The sequence below is a fragment of the Lycium barbarum genome, chromosome 7 (assembly GCF_019175385.1).
Source record: "Lycium barbarum isolate Lr01 chromosome 7, ASM1917538v2, whole genome shotgun sequence".
In the NCBI taxonomy this organism is placed as follows: Eukaryota; Viridiplantae; Streptophyta; class Magnoliopsida; order Solanales; family Solanaceae; genus Lycium; species Lycium barbarum.
Genome location: NC_083343.1, coordinates 3186213 through 3205792, shown reverse-complemented (window position 1 = coordinate 3205792; position 19580 = coordinate 3186213). Strand labels below are relative to the sequence as shown.

At 33.8% G+C, this 19580-nt stretch overlaps 1 protein-coding gene across 1 annotated transcript; it reads left to right on the top strand.

Moving 5' to 3' along the window:
- The first annotated feature begins 11660 nt into the window (after positions 1–11660).
- Positions 11661–14882, top strand: LOC132602916 (receptor-like protein EIX2). The gene has a single exon (XM_060315729.1). It carries the CDS (start codon positions 11672–11674, stop codon positions 14663–14665), a length of 2994 nt encoding a protein of 997 aa, XP_060171712.1. The 5' UTR covers positions 11661–11671; the 3' UTR covers positions 14666–14882.
- The last annotated feature ends 4698 nt before the right edge of the window (positions 14883–19580 follow it).

Below are 19580 nucleotides of genomic sequence, written 5' to 3'. Positions count from 1 at the left end.
GATGGGTTTGCGTTTTGTCGCGCTCTTATTCGATGTTTTCACCGTAGGTCTGTGGATAGAAATGACTCTAGATTAATCAAACGACCTTTGTTTTGAGTGAGGTTTGAAACAATAGATCCATATCAAAATCACGAAGCCATTGCAAAAAGAATTGTCGCGTTTCGCCTTCGGATGAGGGAGTTATGACCATTTTAGCGCGGACTGTTCCAACTGGCCGCCGACAGCGACCAAAGGGCCGCCATAGCGGGACCACTGCAGCGACCAACTGGCTGCTGCAGTGACCAACAGGGGGCAGAAAGCCCTATTTTAATACCCCAACTTCTCCTACCCATTACCCCCAAGACCCCAAAGTCAGTTTTCAAGAGAGAAGGAGGCAAACTTCATTCCATTCATCGGTGAAAGCACCTTGGAGGGTAAGTCTCCACCCTTATTTGTTTCTTTTCCTTTCTTCTTCAAGTTCCATGATTAGTTTAAGGTCCATCAATGGTGGGTAAAAATCCTAGAACCCTAGAATAGTAAGTCCTTAAACAATTGGTGGGTTGTTGATTTTGTTGTTGATTAATGATCTAAAAGTATAGATTACAACTTTCTAGGAAGGGAATTTGATTTCTTATGGTTGAAATTGCATGTTGAGACTTAGGGTTCTAATAAAAATGGAAAGTCCTAAAATCTGTTTAAAAGGGTAAAATTGATTAGAAACCCATGAATTGAAGGTTAATGATTGTAGAGATAGAAGTTATAATAAATTCACCATTAAAGGATGGTTTCATCCATTGAAAAAGGGTAGAAGTAAGTGGGTCTTTTTCCTCGAATTGTTGTTCTTGTTTAAATACATGGTTTGTTACTTACTTAGCATCATATTGTTAGACTTTGACCGTTATGAGCCGCTTCGGAAATAGAAGGCTAGTGTGGAGTAGATCGTGGCTCCTATTCTGCATTCGAGGTAGGTTATGGCTTATTTTAGTTAGACTTTGATTAGCGAAACGTATGAATTGTGTAGAATTGATGGGAGAAAGCATGATTAGGTCTTCGGACATGGTGTTTTGGTTGGATATTAGCTAGGTTGGTATAACTTCTGATTTTGTGGGCTCGTCGCCATCACGTTATGTACTGAAATGTGAGGTTTAGTTGTATTCATACTGTGGTGATTCGGGATGGATTTCTATTAGGTTGATTGTTGTTGATGGTGGCTTGTTGCCCTATTATTGCGATTAGACTTATTGCCTAAATTATCGTGTTGTACTCAGTTCTCTCTTATTGTGACATATATTATTAGAGAAAGGAAGGATAATGAGTTTAGGCTTGAATTGTGATATAAACTTATGACAGTACGTAGATGAAAACTTGATGTATGATTTATTGTTGATGATAATATATAGAAAAGTGGAGCTTCTTGGTGATACGTGATACAGAGAGGTACATTGATATGGACCGCGTTCGAGGTTCGTTTAGGAGCGGAGGTTTATGCTCGGGTCCGAGGAGTGAATCCGGAACGAGTGATACATGGACACTATGGGGCCCCTGCAGCTCATGACTACTGAGCAATGGCATCAGTTAGCATGTGTGTACAGTTCGAGTGATTGGCCAGTGCATGGCATTGCATTGCATTGCACGTCATCATATTCTGCATTGCACATCATTACATTTTATTCTGCATTATTATATGCTCGCTTGTCCCTGATTTTGGTATGGAAGTTGAATGCCTATTGTGATATAAATATGACCATTGACTGAGTTAAATTGTTGATTAGTGACCCTACCTAGGGAAGGAACTTGGACTTGTGATTATCAGGTGAGATTATTGAAACTTGACATACTTGTGGTTTAGAAGCTTCATCTTAGGCTGTGACTCTGTTATGAAATGTTCTGTGACTTGGACTTGAGTATTAAGTGTCTATCTGTTTATTCTGTTGATTTTATACTTATATGCGTGAATTAATCTTAGTCGTCCTATGATGCTTACCAGTACATAGTGTTTGTACTGATACTACCTTGCTGCACCTTGTTGAGTGTAGATTGTGTTCCAGAGATTTCATCCAGACTACATCTCTAGCTTGAAGATAGTTTGCTCGATCAGATCCGAGGGTGAGCTTTTATCCATGCCATGCCACCTAAAGATCTCTCTGTCCAGATGTCTATTTTCATTATAGACATTATTTGTTATTACATTTGAGATATTCTTTATTCTTTAGACATGATTGGTTAGAGTCCTTATACGATGACTTTCAGATTTTAGGGGTGTAATAGTTAAGACTTCTGCACTTATGTTATCTATTAATTATGACTTTTTTTATTTATTCATCCATTCACTTATCTATTGACTGTTAATAAATTGAAACTAAAAATACAACATAAATTCAAAATCTATTTTTTAAAACATAATACTCGTATGTCAAATTTCAATATAAAATAAAATAAGCTCCAATATAACTTAAGTAAATATAATTCATAAGAAAAGGAAAACATAAATCTATAACCTCATTCAACAACGAAAATCTACTTTAATGTCATCACTCGTTACAAGTTTGTTTATGACTTATTTTTTCTAATATTAGGAGGTGTAGTTTCATAAACTAAATTAATGACGCGGTTACGCTAAATGAAGAAAAAATAAATAAGAAATTAAAAAAAAAACAATTACATGGAATCACAAGAAAGTTGGAAAATGAGATGAAAGAAAATGAAAGATAAATAATGTAAAAAAAAAAGTAAAAATAAAAAAGAAATAAAAATATTAAAATAAAAATAAATTAAGAAGTAACCTTGTAATTACACTCAATTCTCAACCCCCTTGAGAATTGAAGAGTTTAATTACGATCTCCAATTACACTAATTACATGCTGATCATATAGTTATTGAGCGTGACAAACATGATCACATGGGTGGCTTTCCAATCAAACCCTTAATGAAGTGGCACCTAATTTTTTAAAGATTTTACATATAAAAAGAAAATAGAAAATATTAAATGCAACCCAAAAAAAATACCTCCTATCTCATCCAATACCTGACCTATAAAACTCCTTTTTCTATGTTAAACAAAAGGGGGATTGCATCAACGACTGAAGTTTAAACTTAAGGAGAGATCTTGCTGCTATTACTATTATGACCTCTAACCAGCCGACCAGATTAAAAGCTAGCAAATCCATAGTTCAGAATTAATCCACGTATAGTATAAATAGAGTTGATGTCGAAATTGAAATCAGTTATTGATAACTGAATTTTGTAATTTCCCTTTTTATTTTTTATTTTTTTATTTTTATTTCTCTAAATTCACGTCTTCTACATTTCTTCTTCACGTTTCTGTTGCATTAATTAATGGCATAGTTTGTGGGTCGAATTAATTAATTCATGCTAAAGGTCATGATTTGTTGTTCTTAATTGATATAATGGTCAAAAAAATACATGTGACAATATCACTTTTTTGCGAGTTTCCTATCTAATTTATTAAGTGTTTTAAGTGTATTTGTTTTCTACATGAACTATCAGCAACTACTTCCTCCGTCTCAATTTATATGATATAGTTTGACTGAGCACGGAGTTTAAAAAATAAAGGAAGACTTTTGAATCTTGATTTTAAACTAAAGATATTTGTGTAGTTATAGATCATCTGGTTAAGCGTACAGGTAAAGTTTAAAGTTAAATTGTTGTCAAATAAGGAAATGTATCATTCTTTTTGGGGCAAACTAAAAAGGAAAGTGTATCACATAAATTGGGATAAAGGGAATATTTATCAAATCACACCTCGAAGTTAATAAGTAAGCTGCCATGTGGACGAAATTTTATGGGCAAATTAAGCAGTCATGAGCCTTTTGGCGATTATATTCAAACACATGGTCTAATCAGCTTTGAGGTGTGTTTTGTAAAAAATAGTTGGTGATAGTTCAGGCAGAAAACGCAAACATCTAATCATTAATGTAGGAAGCTCACAAAAAGTGATACTCCAGGTGTGTTTTTAATCATTAGCTCTTAATTCAGAAGTTCATATGTTTGTTCTAGATTCGAGTAGTTGTTTCTTAACTTTTAGTTTTTTCCACAAGGATCGCTGCAATTTTCCTTCTTTTTGAGTTGTTATTTTTTAGGTTGAAATCAATATCAATGAAGTAATTAGCACAGTCGTTTGGTATTATTCTGTTATTTCAGCGTTAAGTTTTGATTGTGGATCCAATTAATTCAATGTTGAAGTTCATTTGTTGTTCTTAATTCGAGTAAATTGTTTGCAGTGGCGAAACTAGGATTTTAAATAAGGGGGTTCAAAAATATAAAGACGTAGACAAACGACGAAGTCAAGGGGGTTCAACGTCTACTATATCTACATAAAAGATAATTTTCACCTTGTATATACCGTGTAATTTTTCACTGAAGGGGTTCGGATGAACCCCCTGTAATTTTTCACCAAAGGGGGTTCGGATACCCCCTTCGCCCTTACTGGCGTCTCCCCTGATTGTTTGTTCTATTTTTGGTTTTTCTACAAGGATCGCTGCAGTTTCCTTCTGTTTGAGTTGTTACTTTGAGCTTATTATCAATATCAAACAAGTGAATCAAGGTGCTATTTCTGTTATTCCAGCATTGAAATTTGTTTGCGGATCGAATTAATTCAATGCTTTAGTTCATTTGTTGTTCTTAATTCTAGTAATTGTTTCTGAATTCTTTAGTATTCTACAAGGATTGGTGCAGTTTTCCTTCTGTTTGAGTTGTAATTTGAGCTTCTAATCAATTAGAATAGAGTGAATCAAGGAGATATTTCTGTTAATTCAACTTTTTTTTTTTTTTTTTTGGTTATTTTCAGCATTGAATTTTGTTTTGCGGGTCCAGTCCCCTATCCCATATTTTAAGGAAGGAAGATTTTCTTCCTTTGACAAATTATACATTGGCAACAATTGTGGACTTGGCTAACAAGCCAATTTCTTTGTTCACATTTTCTTGATGTAAGCGCTTACCTCATCATAGATAATTCTCTGCTATAAATAGAGCAAAGTTTCTCATTTGCAATGCACCCAAAATCTCAGACAATACATCTGAGTGAGAGCAAAGTGAGGTATTCCATAGACTGTAAGAAAATAGTCTGTGAAGAAAAATAGAGTGTGAGTGATATTGTAGTGAGGTGGGAAAAATCAAAAGAGTGTTTTTCTTTTTGAGGGTGTAGTGGTCTTAGGAGTATTTGTACTCGTTACTACACAGTGTAAAATTCTTTGCTATAGTAATATCAGCTGCTCCTTTTGGCCGTGGTTTTTCCCTTATTCAGAAGGGTTTCCACGTAAAATCTTGGTGTCATTATTGCTGCATTTTATTCTTGCTGATTTAACTATAAGTTAGTGTTCCGCGTTTATCACTAATATCGTGAATATTATTTTTGCGGGTCTATTTTATTCCCAACAAGTGGTATCAGAGCCAAGGTTCTGTCTGAGTATGCTCTGTGGTTGCAGCACAGTCTGAACTTCCACATCAGAAAAGAATTACTTTGGTCTTCGAATAAAATAGTATTTGTATTTGTGATAAACGATGGAAGCCAACACTAGTAGAATGATTACTTTGAGTGGCATAAATTATGCCATTTGGAAGGGCAAAATGGAAGATTTGCTCTATGTCAAGAATTTTCATCAACCTGTCTTTGCCAATAAAAAGCCTGATAATAAATCAGATGAAGAGTGAAATTTGTTACATCGGCAGGTTTGCGGCTTTATAATGTATAGTCTCAATAGCCTTAGAAAATGATTTGAAAATGAGAGGGTAAAATAAGTAGAAGAATTTTTTTCTTTTCTTGATATGTTGACGTTGACAAGTAAAAGTGAAGGAAGGGAGTGACTTTTATCCCCGTTTTTCTTCTTTGTCAATACTTTACTTATTTACTCTCATTTGCGGTCTCTGATTATTTTTTCTTTACATTTATAAAATGTATTACTTTATATTTTCATTTCAGAATTAAAATTTGCTGATTTACGATATAACATATATTTTTCTAATTTTGATTTCTTTGTAACAATTTGTTTTATCTATAATTGTTAACATAAAAAATTATAATATATTTTTTAATTAATTTAATAAAAATATTTTATTAGTTTTGCTTTTAAAAAATCCAATATATATAGCAATGGTTCTTATGTTTGGATCTGAACAGTTACTTAATTGAAATGGATATCAACCTGTCGGTATACATATAAGATATTAAAGAATTTAAAAGAAAAAATTTAGAATCAAAATATTACTTTTCCCTCATATTCTTACTAATTTTCTTTTTTACATCGATGAACAACTTTCATTATCATGATAATGAGAAAAAAGTCCAATTCTTTCCAACACAAAGACTTAATTCCATCAACTCCATTTTTTAATTATAACTAAAGTGATGGTACATAAAATACATTTTATATATGTTGCTATTTATAATAACAATTAGAATGTTTTTAAAAGTTATTTTCAAAATACAAACCTTAAAGACTGGCTAATTAAAGTGAATAGATATGTTCGACCCGTGCATCGCACGGGCATGTATTGCTATATATATATATATTACCACTATTCAAACACAACTACATACATTATAATCCTGGTGTTCTACTGTTTATTTTCATTTCTCTTTTACTGCATACTTGGCATTTTTGTTTATTTATTGTTTTTATTTTTGACATGTTTTTCATTTGTTAAATACTTTGCACATATGCATTTTTTGAAAAGGGATATTTGGGGGTGGGGGGTGGGGGGGAACTGATTTTTTTTTTTTTTAAATATTTGCTGGTTTATGGATATTGTATACATTCTATACTTTTTGGGCCGATGAAGAAATTTTCGTCGATTTTCGAGGCCCTCCCTGCACATAGACGGATTTTTATTTTAAATCGCAATATATATATATATATATATATATATATATATATATATATATATATATATATATATATATATATATATATATATTATCATTTTCTTAATTCATTTTGATAAATATTTACCCATTATTAACATTTTTACTATGTCTTATGTAGGTATCCAAAGTTACTTTCCGAAGATGATGCTCGAAAGAAGTTCAAACAACTTCTCGGATTCTCTGTTTATTTTTATTTTTGCGTTCTTCAAATTGTAGAAAGCATAAAATAAGTGAAAACGTTACTCTCGGGTTAAAAGGAGGAGATTATATATTTACTTGCTCACTTATTATTTGTAGCTGCTAATATTTTTATAGTTAACATGTTTAGCTGGACTTTTAATTTAATTGCTTGGCACACTTTAGTAAATAATTAGGGTTGTTTACCTCAATATTTACCTTTTAGAATGTGATCTCATAATTAGTTAATTAATTAGGCGTATGTACGTAGCTAATTAAAATTAGTTGGCTCACGTTAAATCCAATAAATTTGGGCTTAGAAGAGTGTCATGTGCAATCTTTATACCTTTTCATATAATAAAGTTAATTGATTTGTAGAAACTTTTTGATTGATTTTTATCTCACATGTATTTTTTAATCTTCTGTTTATTCAAAAGCAAATCAGTTAATGTAGAACAAATACGTTCATGCTATATTCTCTTAAAGATAGAGTTGTAAGTCACTCTAATCATGTTTTTTATTGACTTGTAAATAATTTTTTTTCATACTAGATTTACTCTTTAGTCAAAATTTATTAGCTATTTATTCATTAGAAGTTTTGTTCCATCCTCTGAAGCTTCTTTGTATATTATATTTAAATAATAAATTTACTCTTTTTTTATTCTTTAAACGTTAATTTTCAATATACATTCATTAAATATTTGTTCATCAAAAAACGTTTTTTACATATTTTATTTATTGATCTTATAATACATATTTTCATACGCATGCAAATGTTTATTCTCTTTTATTACATCAACATTCATGTTCATCATTTTTTGCTCAAATTCTTTAATATTTCTGTAAATAATAACCAATCATTTTGTATACCCCTCGTCTAGTTAAATCAGGTCCAGCCGGGAGCCACATTTTGTGGATTCTGAAGGATGCTTGACACCTTCCCTTCGGAATAATTTGAACCCTTCCCTAGAATCTCACTTATTTTCGCAGCCCATTTTTAAGCTGCATACATTAATAATTTATAGGTATCCTAGTATACCTCAAATGCTAGGTGACGACTCTGTACTCTAATTAACCTTTTAGAGCCCCATTAATTGTACTTTGTTTAGCCTTTATAAAAATAGGGTGCAACACCTTGTTCTTTGCTTTCGTTTTGACAGATAATTTTACCATGCTAGAATCCTTCTCCAAACTTCATTCATCACCCTCAATCAATCCAGCACTTTGATCAGATATTTCCACCTAACAACACTTTAAAAAGGTTATTCCCTATCCTCTGAGAAAATCATTTCCTGTCAGTGCTTCGTGGATTAACACCCTTCATCAAAATACATGGCCAGCAGCTCAGCACATGAACTAAATCACTTTTCGAATTTGAAGTATCTATGATGTCCATGTGAGGTTTTGTCAAGATATAAGAATGCATTCCCTAAAGATGCTAAGCAAAACTAGGGAATATTTTATTTCTTTCTCTTACAATATTGCTATGTGAACAATATGCTTAGGCATCGATATAAGAATGTATCGTTGACATAGTTTGATCTCTTTGTTTGCTGCGCTAAATTAGAAGACGAGGGGTTTTTAGATTTATACATTTCCTTTTTTATTAAGAGTTAGATGCTCTTTTCTAATTTGTATTTTATTTTTACCTGTTGCACATGATGAAAATGCTTGACTCTCATGCAAGACTCACCCATACCCGAGCATGTATTCATGACAGCGTCTTGGGCTACATTCGACTCACAAAAAAAAAAAAGGGAAGAAAAGGAACTCGCCTTTGTCGCCTATGGCGACTTTTCTTTTCGTAGCATTCGTTCTATCTCGGTTTGAACCTATGGTTAAACATGCATGAGAGTGATAATTAGGTCTTCACTTAATCACTTAGAATGACTGCTCTATTTTTTTAGTAAAGAAGTTTCATCATGTAGTTATGTGTCAATTAAGGACTTTAAGGAATATAATAGATCCAACCTTTTAAACAAAACAATATTCGTTGGAGGCCCAAGGAACATCTGTTTTCTCTTATAATATCAAAGTAAGTGCACAATTTGGATTTCTTTTCTTAAAATGCAATTCTAGAATCACAACTTGGTAGATTCTTTTGAATTATAAGAAGAAGAAAAAATGAGTTGCTACGAGTTTAGGCCTTGGCCATTTTCTCCCTTAGTCTAATTTTCTTTCATTTGCCAATTAGAATACTTCTGTAATTGATAATGGTGTATGTGTAATGTGTTTACGTTTTCTCCTCATAGATACATTCTCTTTGTATGTTATTATAATTCAATCATATCTTTCTTTTTTTTGATGTGTCGCTGTTTGTAAATAAAAATGTTAAAATTAGAGAATTTTTCGTTCACTCTTTCCTCTTGATCATCTTTATCACATCTTTATGTCCTTATTATGCTTTGATGTAAAGATCTAAGAAGTAGTATTTAGTTTTATTTACTTCTCTATAATCGAGTAAATAAGCATGATGATGAATTAGGAGTTGTCACGATTTACAGTCTAATAGTAATATCATAAGTTCAAACTTCTTGAATAGAACATCTTCATTTTTTACTTCATACTAATCATGTGAAAGAAGAAAATTTCTTGAAATGTTATTGTAGTTAGAAAAAGAAAAAGAATTTGAAAGTGTTTGGTTAGACAATATTTTACTCCATATTAAATATTTATGTGAAGGGAGTATCTTGTAATGTTCTTGCGGAAAATAATGAGTAGCAAGAAGAAACAATCTTCCCTTATTACAGGCATACATGACTGAATTTGTCTTTCTCCTTTTTCGATTTCTTTGCTTCTTGGCTTTGGTACATGGATCACTCTTCCACTTACCCCCCCCCCCCCCCCCCCCCCCTCCTTTTGACGAGTTGCTTTGCTTAATTTAAAAAGTCTTAATTGAAATCAGTCATTTTCATTTGATTTCAGCAATATTAGAATTGATTTTTAATGCATACAACTAGAAAATATTATCTCTTCTATCTCAACTAATTTATAAAAAATATTTTAAATATCATTTGTGTCTCTTATTACCGCGCGAAGCGTGGATAACTTTACTATATGATAATTTTGGGTGGAGTGAAAAGTGGCATCAGAGTGGAATCGTCGTGTGAAGCTTAATCATGACATTGTATGGAATTGTCGCGTGAAGCTCAGTTCAGGTGGAATCATCATCCGAGGTGTGCGAGGTACGTAAAGCCAAGTGATGATAAAAGCCATTGCTAAGAACTACCTTCCTATGAAGCAATATTTTTAGTTACTCTCTTCTTTCAATTTATATGTCACTCTTGAAAGATCTGAAAGACGTCATGTTTCTTTCTTTACGACTATTATAGTTTGACTTTCATATTACTGTTAAATATAGAGTAATGGTACAAACTTAACATACCATATGTGGAATTAAGTAATATACCAATTGGTAATCATGGTAAATTTGTGAATATTCATAAGCAAAGTATCAAAAGTCCATGTTTTAATTAGTTGCAGGTCAAATATGCTTAGTCAGATAACACAAGGGTTAAGATTTGAATTTATCAATAATTGAGGGACCAAAAATGCTATTAACCCCTGAAAAATAAAATATTGCATCCTGATTTTCTGCACATCAGTAGACTTCTTCAAAGCATCTTGTGTTTTTTTCCTTCCAACTTTCCAAGTCTTCCACCATATGCAAGTTGAGATAATTTTCCACATTACTAGACTTATCTTCAAAATAAACCATATGTGTTGTTCCAGCAAGCTAATTGCTCCACCACAGACCTTGGCATGGCCCATTTAATGCCTTTCATGATTTAAGAACAGATTACATAGCTGAACAGTGGCTCCACATTCCCCCACCCAAAAAAAAAAGGTGATTATACAGGATAGTAATTTAATGTATAGGATACCTTAGTCTAAACTTTAATTAATCAACTTAAATCGGAATGTAAATGCATATCACACAAATCTGAAGGGACGCCTCACACTTTTCTCTCGGATAATACAACCTCCTAACTCATTCTCCGGATTTTGTAAACTGATTTGGAGTCAATTTTTCCTTTTCCCAAAATGTTCTAAACACAAATCAAACTCTTTCTAGAAAGGAAAAAAATAAGTTAGCTAAGTAGCCTTACATACTTATTAAGACGATCCCTCCCTTTATTTGTATTGGGTGACGACTCCAAAATATTTTCAAAAAACTCTTTTTGAGTTTACCGAAATTTTGATCTATGTTTACATTTTGGGAGAAGGAAAAATTGACTCCGAAACGGTCTGTGAAAACAAGAGAATGAGTTAGGAGGTTCGATTATTATCAAAGGGAAAGGTACTACGTAGCCTAAAACAACATTGAGTTAAGTAGCCTAAGATATGTTGCATAGCAAACACTTTAGTGAAATTTTGGATGCAACAGTAGGTATGGGAAATACTTAGCCAGTCAATTGATTCTTTAGTGTTATTGACTTGGACACCAGTCCATCAGTCCACCATCAGAAGACTTATTGACTTTTACACCACAAAGACTAAGACTCTTTCCTAGGTACATGCACTCATGGACTTCCAAATTATTATGGTCAATTGACAGTCTTAATTTTTCCAACTTTTATGCCTATAAATGACAAGAGATTTTCCTTCCTTGTTCATTCACAACAAGCAAATATGGAGAGCAACTCATTTCAACATATCTTTCTCATATTGTTATTTCAACTTTTGTATGTCACTTGCATAGATTATCACTTTGTTTCCTCTGCTGGCACCACTAGTGTAAGCATTTGCACTGAAACAGAGAAGAATGCACTGCTAAAGCTTAAAGAAAATCTCACAGATCCTTCTGGCAGGCTATCTTCTTGGGTTGATGATCGAGAATGTTGTCAATGGCTTGGTGTAAGCTGTGATAACAAGAGCGGAAACGTCGTAAAGATTGATCTCGGGAATAAATTCTCAAGAAACCATGAATTAGGAGGTGAGATTAATCCATCTTTACTCGAGTTACAACACTTGAGATACTTAGACTTGAGCATGAACAATTTTGGAGGAATCCAAGTGCCTGAATTCATTGGTCAAATCAAAGAATTGAGGTATCTCAATCTTTCAGGGGCTTCTTTTTCTGGTTCATTATCTCCATTTCTTGGGAACCTCTCAAATTTGCGAGTTCTTGATTTGAGTTTCTACTCGGATCAGCCAGCTGAGAAAAACCTTGAGTGGATGAAAGGACTTTCTTCTTTGGAACATTTAAATTTGGGAGGTTCAGATCTTAGCAAAGCTACTAATTCTTGGCTTCTAACAATCAATAATCATCTTCCTTCTCTCTTGGAGTTGCACTTGCCTCAATGTCAACTTTTAAACCTTCCATCTTCTCTTCCATCCCTAAATCTTACTTCCCTTTTGGTACTTGATATTTCCAACAATGCTTTCAACTCAAGTATTTTCCCTCGATGGATATTCAAACTTAGTAACCTTGTCCATCTTGACCTAAGCTCCAACAATATTCTTAGTGAACTGCCTGATGAGTTTGCAAAGCTCACTTCCCTAGAATATCTTGATCTATCTTCCAACTATGGTGCCAATGGGACACTCAAAAGAAGCTTGGGGAAGCTATGCAATTTGAAGACTTTGATCCTCTCCGACAACAACATCACTGGAGACATTACTGATTTCATCGATGCCTTATCAGAATGCCAAATCAACAGCTTGGAGACATTGGACTTGAGTCACAATGCATTAACTGGGAATCTTCCTGCTACATTAGGCTACTTGAGGAAGCTAAAAGATGTTCAACTGAGGTACAACTCACTGACAGGCACAATACCTGAAACTATAGGGCACTTATCATCCTTGGAGACGCTCTATCTCACATCAAACAAAATGACTGGGAACCTCACCCCAAATATCGGGCAGCTCACGTCGCTGGTCTCATTGGATATCTCTGAGAATATGTGGGAAGGTATTGTCACAGAAGCCCATTTACTGAATCTTTCTAACTTGCAAGAATTTTCAATTGGCGTGAAACTTGGTAGGAATATTACCTTGGCATTTAACATCAACCCAAGTTGGACTCCTCTATTCAAGTTGACATTCTTGACTATCCAGTCATGCCAATTAGGCCCCAAATTCCCACATTGGCTGAAGGATCAGAATGAGCTCACCAGCATAACAATCAATACCGCAGGGATTTCCGATGTTGTACCAGATTGGTTTGTAGAGTTGGATTTGAAGCTGTATAATCTAGACATGGCTTACAACAACTTGACAGGGAAAATTCCGAACAAATTTCAGTTCAACATTGATGCCTATGTGGATTTAAACACCAATAGCTTCGAGGGACCTCTCCCACTATGGTCTTCTAATGTTACAATATTGGATTTGAGGGATAACTTGTTTTCAGGACCTATTCCTCTCAACATATGCGGAGCACTTCCCGATTTAACAGACTTGGACATCTCCATGAACAGCCTAAATGGCACCATTCCCTTGTGCATCGGTGATATCAATCAGTTGATTACTTTAGGCCTCGATAATAACCAACTTATAGGACAAATTCCTGATTTCTGGGGTAAGCTACCATATCTTTATTGGATAGATCTGTCAGGGAACCATCTATCTGGCCAAATTCCAGGTTCACTAGGTTCTTTATCTTATCTGATGTTCTTAAGACTCTCAGGCAACAATCTCTCTGGAGAACTGCCTTTGAGTTTGAGAAATTGCACGAGAATGATTAGCATTGATCTTAGTAACAATCAATTCTTAGGGCTAATCCCAGCTTGGCTAGGAGAAACAATGAGATCACTATCAATCCTCAGTGTAAGGAATAATAGGTTTTCTGGCCCTATTCCTTTACAAATATGTACTCTTTCAAATCTTCACGTACTGGACCTTTCAGGAAACAACTTATATGGTTGTATCCCATCATGTTTTGGCAACTTGGAAGCCTTCAAGGTTGAGCTAACTGATGCAGAAGCTGCACAATATCAAGGGAAACTGAACCTGGAGGCGAAAGGAAGAATACTTTCTTATGAGACTATCCTTTACCTGGTCAATAGTATCGATCTCTCGAGCAACAATTTGTCAGGAGAAATCCCAGTAGAGATAACAAGTTTACACAAACTTGGAACCTTGAACTTGTCCAGGAACCATTTGACAGGAAATATACCGACAGATATTGGAAAGTTAGGATGGGTTGAAACCTTGGATCTTTCAATAAATCAGTTGTCAGGTCCTATCCCACCAAGCATAGCTACTTTAGACTTTCTGACTCACTTTAACTTATCTTACAATAAGTTGACAGGAAAAATTCCCACTAGTACTCAGTTCCAAACCAAAGTTGATCCAACAATTTTCCAAGGAAATGCTGCACTTTGTGGTCCTCCTCTAAAAGAATGTGTTGGTGACAGGACTAAAACATCTGATAGTGGAACGGATGACGAAGGAGAAACTGATGATGAAGATAAACTTGAGAAAGTGTGGTTCTTTGTTGTTGTTGGTTTGGGATACTTGGTTGGCTTTTGGGTATTTTTTGGCACTTTGGTCATCAAGAAAAGATGGAGAATTGCTTATTTCAGATTTATAGAGACATGCATTTTGGAGTTGGACGAATGGTCATGGAGTTTTCTGCATAAAATGTTAGGATATTTAACGTGTAGAAGAAACACTTAGGAAAATGTTGAAAAGTGTTTGTCAACTTTAGCAAGGTATTCAATAAGTGGAGCTATAGGAGTTTGTCTTTGCCATTCTGTTATAATTTATGTTTTAGTTTCAGTATAGCACATATTACTTACTTTTCTATACGAAATACTGTGAACCAACGCTACCTAAATGTATATCTTAGTTCCTAAAATCAGCACAAGAAAGAACTAGAGAAAATGTATAAACTGCTTTTCATGGACTCAAAGTAAATATTTCATGAGTTTAAACTATCTTATTTGCTAATTTCATGGGCAAATTTAAGTACTTATTTCATAAGTTAGAAAGCGCTCACCTAAATGTTTATCCTATTTGCTAATATTGACTAAATCAAGAGCACCTTTCGTTCCCTCACACCCCTACCTCCGACAGATCCTATACGCACTTAAATAACTCATTCAGGAAGATCATAGGACATTGTAAATGACCATACACTAGATTCTTATCCCTACTTTAACTTTAACACAAACTAAAAGTTGTGGAGAAGTTTTCCAGTGTTTTGGGGTGCAACGAGAGAATGTATCATTGACTACATCGAAAATAGAGCTCAAACTAAGAATCAGATGGGGAATGTTCACAAGACTGTATGTTTGTAGTGCATGTCATCAATGAATTGTAGGCTATCGAAACTTTTTTTTTCTCCCTTCAGTGGTAAAGATAAAGCATGGAGAAATTGCAACATTTTAAGTAAACGGTTGAGTTTGCAGTAGTAAAGAGGGAAAGAGATGTTAAAATATCTGGTTCAGCAAAGAAATTAAGAGGGAAAGATATGTTAAAAACAGATAAAACTCTGATCAGTTTGAATGGGTGAGATCAAAATAAAGCTCAAACATTGTCCAAGTTCCATCGAATAATCATAACAATAAGATATTCAACCCAAAAAAAAAAAGGAACCTTCTTCTATTTTCTTCAAAACTTTCTTGATATCAATTGCATCTACTGAGAAAGTGTAAAGTTGTTAGAATCGGTATATCTACTCAACATAATTAAAATTAAACAACTGTACTGTAAAAATTAAGAGTCAATTATTGAAACTAACATACAGAAAATGTACCTCCAAATTCCAATAGTCCAATTTGAAGACTAACTCCAAATGTCTTTTCCTATTCAGGCTTGATGAACATTGAACAGAGACAGTGAGCAAAGTCCTACATCTTTAATGTTTGATGCTTCTTGTCATGGAGAATCCCCTTGATTCACTGCTAGATATAGAAGAAATAGAAAATTGCTTAAAATATTCATATCCATGAGGAGAAAAAGTAAAGGGGATTCATCATTTTACTTCGGAGGTAGTAGAACCAGAGGAATCGCTTGAACGTTCTTCTCCAGAAGTAGAAAAAACATAGCATGTCGAGAAGGATTCCTCTAACCATCAACTTCAGCACCTCTATCTAAACACGTATTTTATTCGTATTCAGATTAATATTTTTCATTTATGTAAGGCAGGAAGTCACGCTAGCTTGTCTGGTCAACCGGACAACAATAAGAGAGAGAGAGTAGGGCTAGGAGATAGATTGTGTTACGGATATTCAGTTCCTTCATTCGGGCAAGCAACCAAACCCGACACATCCAATTCCACTTTGATCAACAACGTGGAGAGGTATGGCTGAGTAGCTTAAGGCATTGGTTTTCTAAATCGACATACAAGAAGAGTGTATCATGGGTTCGAATCCCATTTCCTCTGGCACGGAAATAAAACGATCGAGCGGACTAATAATTAAGGAGGAAATACAGGATGTATTTCGACTAAATGCTCTGGATCAAGCCTGAAAGTGTTTTTCAACTACTTTTAATGAGCTATTGGCTCTAAATCTTGTTCTCCATAACTAGAAACGTCAAATTCACCTACCACCCACGCCACACTAAATTCGAGATGTAGGGACAAAAATTTACCATAGGATACCTGTGAAATAGTGTGGGAACTCAATAATATTAACACTAAAAGCTCTTTCCTTTTACTTGATAATTAGCCAATCCAACTTTTAGTTATTTGAATGAACAATGAACATTCATAAACATCAATTTGAACTGGTCAACTGAAACCAAAATCGAGTTTCGTCACCGAATCGTGTATGTTGTTACCCTAATTGCATGCAAAGTAACATGATCGCCATGAAAATGCATGCATGATTCAAGTTTGATTTTCTCTGTGAACTCAACTAGTCTTTATATTACATGTTAGTTGATAAGAAGGCTTAGCGGACAATGGCAGATCCAGGATAATGTAGCTGGGATTTGAACATGAAACCTCAAGGTGAATGTTGAAGCCCCTAACTACTGAGTCAACCCACCACTAAAAACGGAAGTTTTTCCATCGACATTCAGTGGAAAATTTGTGCTATAAAACATGATTTTTCCACCTCATTCCCACTGAACCAGCTCACTAAAAAAACGCATGGTGGGAAACAAGTTCCTATTAAAACGCTGGGAAACTTTTTAATTTTTCCGTCTGAAAACACTACTATCTAGGTTTTTCCCACCGACATTCAATGGAAAATAGCCACTGAACATTTTTTAGTGCGAAAATAGAGATATTTTAGTAGTGACCTCGAATCTTGTGTTTAGGAGATACAAAATCTATATATGTATATAAAAGATAAAAAATAAATACCATACAATGTAATTTTTTGCCGAGAGGTTCGGGTTAACACCCTCCCGCCCCCCTAAATCCTCCCCTGTTAGTAGGTGTTTCAATATTAAAATAATAGAATATTTGAATTAAAGTAGTAGTATTTCAATATTTGAAAGTTTGAAATTGTGCCTGGATACACATTTAAGCTTTTTGAAAAAATATGGAAAATTTTATAAATGAAAAAAAATACTTGAAAATTTTATCAACATCACTTTTCCAAAAATTGAAACTTGGGTTTTTTTTAGAAGAAAAAAAAAGATTAAAAAATGAGGTCAATAATAGTGTGAGATTCTTTGCAGCATTTATTGTGTAACTAGACGGCGTATGCCCGTGCTGCGCACGACCCAACATTCAAAAGATTTGTGTGTAGTGTGTGTAAGTGTAGAGAAAGAGACGAGATTGGAAACTTCTTTTTTTGTAGAATATGAGAGATGATGAAAGCATTTTTGGGGGGTGGGGGGTGGGGGGTGGGGGATGAATGTGTGAGAGTGCTTTTTTTTTAAGAGATGGGAGATTTTTAGAAAGAGAATTGAGACATTCATGGATTGAAAGGGGAATGGGGATTGGCTGAGAGAAATGATGAGATAAAATGGGAAAGAAAAGTTGCAAGGAAAGAGAGAAAGATCTGAGAGTAGAAAAAGAAGAGATTGTGTCGTTGAAAAAAAAATGAAGGGTGAAAGGAGTGAATTTAGGGGGAAGATGAAACGTCAAAAAGAAGAAAATATGTGGGGCCGGTAGAGAAAAGAGGAAAAAAAATAAATCTGGCCTAAATTAAGGCCCCGTTTGTCCATAGATACCAACGAAAAAAATTCATCTTTTTTTTGAAATTTTGGAGTTAGAGTTGGAGTTGGAGTTGTGTTTGGTCATAATTTTTGAAATTGTAGTTTTTGATGAAATGTAGTTGTAAAAAAGTGAAAAAGTGAAAAAAATTGAAAAACAAGTTTTTTAAGTTTTTGGTATTCCGGAATACAACTTCAAGTTGTATTCGGAATTCTCATGGCCAAACACTGATTCCGGAAAAAAGTGAAAAAAATTTCCGGAATAAAGTGAATAATTCTTATGGTCAAACAGGGGCTAAGAAAAATGAGGGGAGAGATAGAGATGGGATAGATGGAATAGTAAGTGGGGTAGAAAGAATTAATTTTACACGTAGCTAACTGTGTTTGCGATAAACTCTTCCGGCTTTCTTGTATTGATGGCCTGTATTAAAATATAACTAATATACATATATAAATGTATGTAATAATATGCAATTAAAAATGTACATAAAAATGTGATCCATATTTTTTTTAAAAAATGTATTGTGCTGTAAAGAAATTAAAATATAATTAGTTATGAAAACTAAATTGTAGTGTTGTGTTGCATATGTGTATGTGCATATGACTGTGAAAAAGAAATGAAAACTGAAATTAATTTAACTGACAATAAATCGATAAAATCCTAATATTTGCATAAATAAGGATAATTATCAATAAATTATATTAAAACTGAAAAAGAATGTGTAAAAAGATGTATTTTGTGCCGGAGCGTTAATTTTGAGCATGATGAGCCAAACTTGGGTGTCAACAGAAGAATAGAGGAGGGGAAATCTGTATAGGGTAATAGAAAAAATGGGATCTAATAATTAAGATGTGAGTATTGACTTTTTAACCGAAGGGATGAATTAAGGGACGTAACTCTTTGAGTTTATAACCGAATTAAGGGGTGTAACTTTTGAGTTTAAAATTTAAGACGGAAGAGAATAATAGGGAAAAAGGGCAAAAAATTGAGGAAAAAGATAAATGTGAATCTTGGCTTAGGAGAGTGTCACGTCACCGGGCCTATGTCCTGCAATTATAAATAGATTGCTCATGTTTCTTTAAGCCAAAAATATTAGTACTTCCTTTGCATCTTTTCAGATTTAGAATGAGGATAAGACCTAATTTAAAATGAACGTCCTATCTCAAAATTACAAGAAGTTAAATAACTAATAGTGGAAAGGGAGAGAGCAAAACCAAAAAAAAAAAAAAAAAAAAAAAAAAAAAAAAAAAAAGGGAAAGGGAAAGAGCGAAGTGTTTGTTTACTATAAAATTTTATTTTAAGAACAGAAGTAACAAAATGACAGATTTATCATTATGAGTGGCTCTTCAAAATTAAAACAATAATGACCAAGCTAATTTGTAGTCCCCGGTAAACCAATTACACTTCAATATTATATCTAAGACCTTATAGTGCTCTTAAAACCCCCGAATGTCTATGCAACAAAGAGGCCATAAC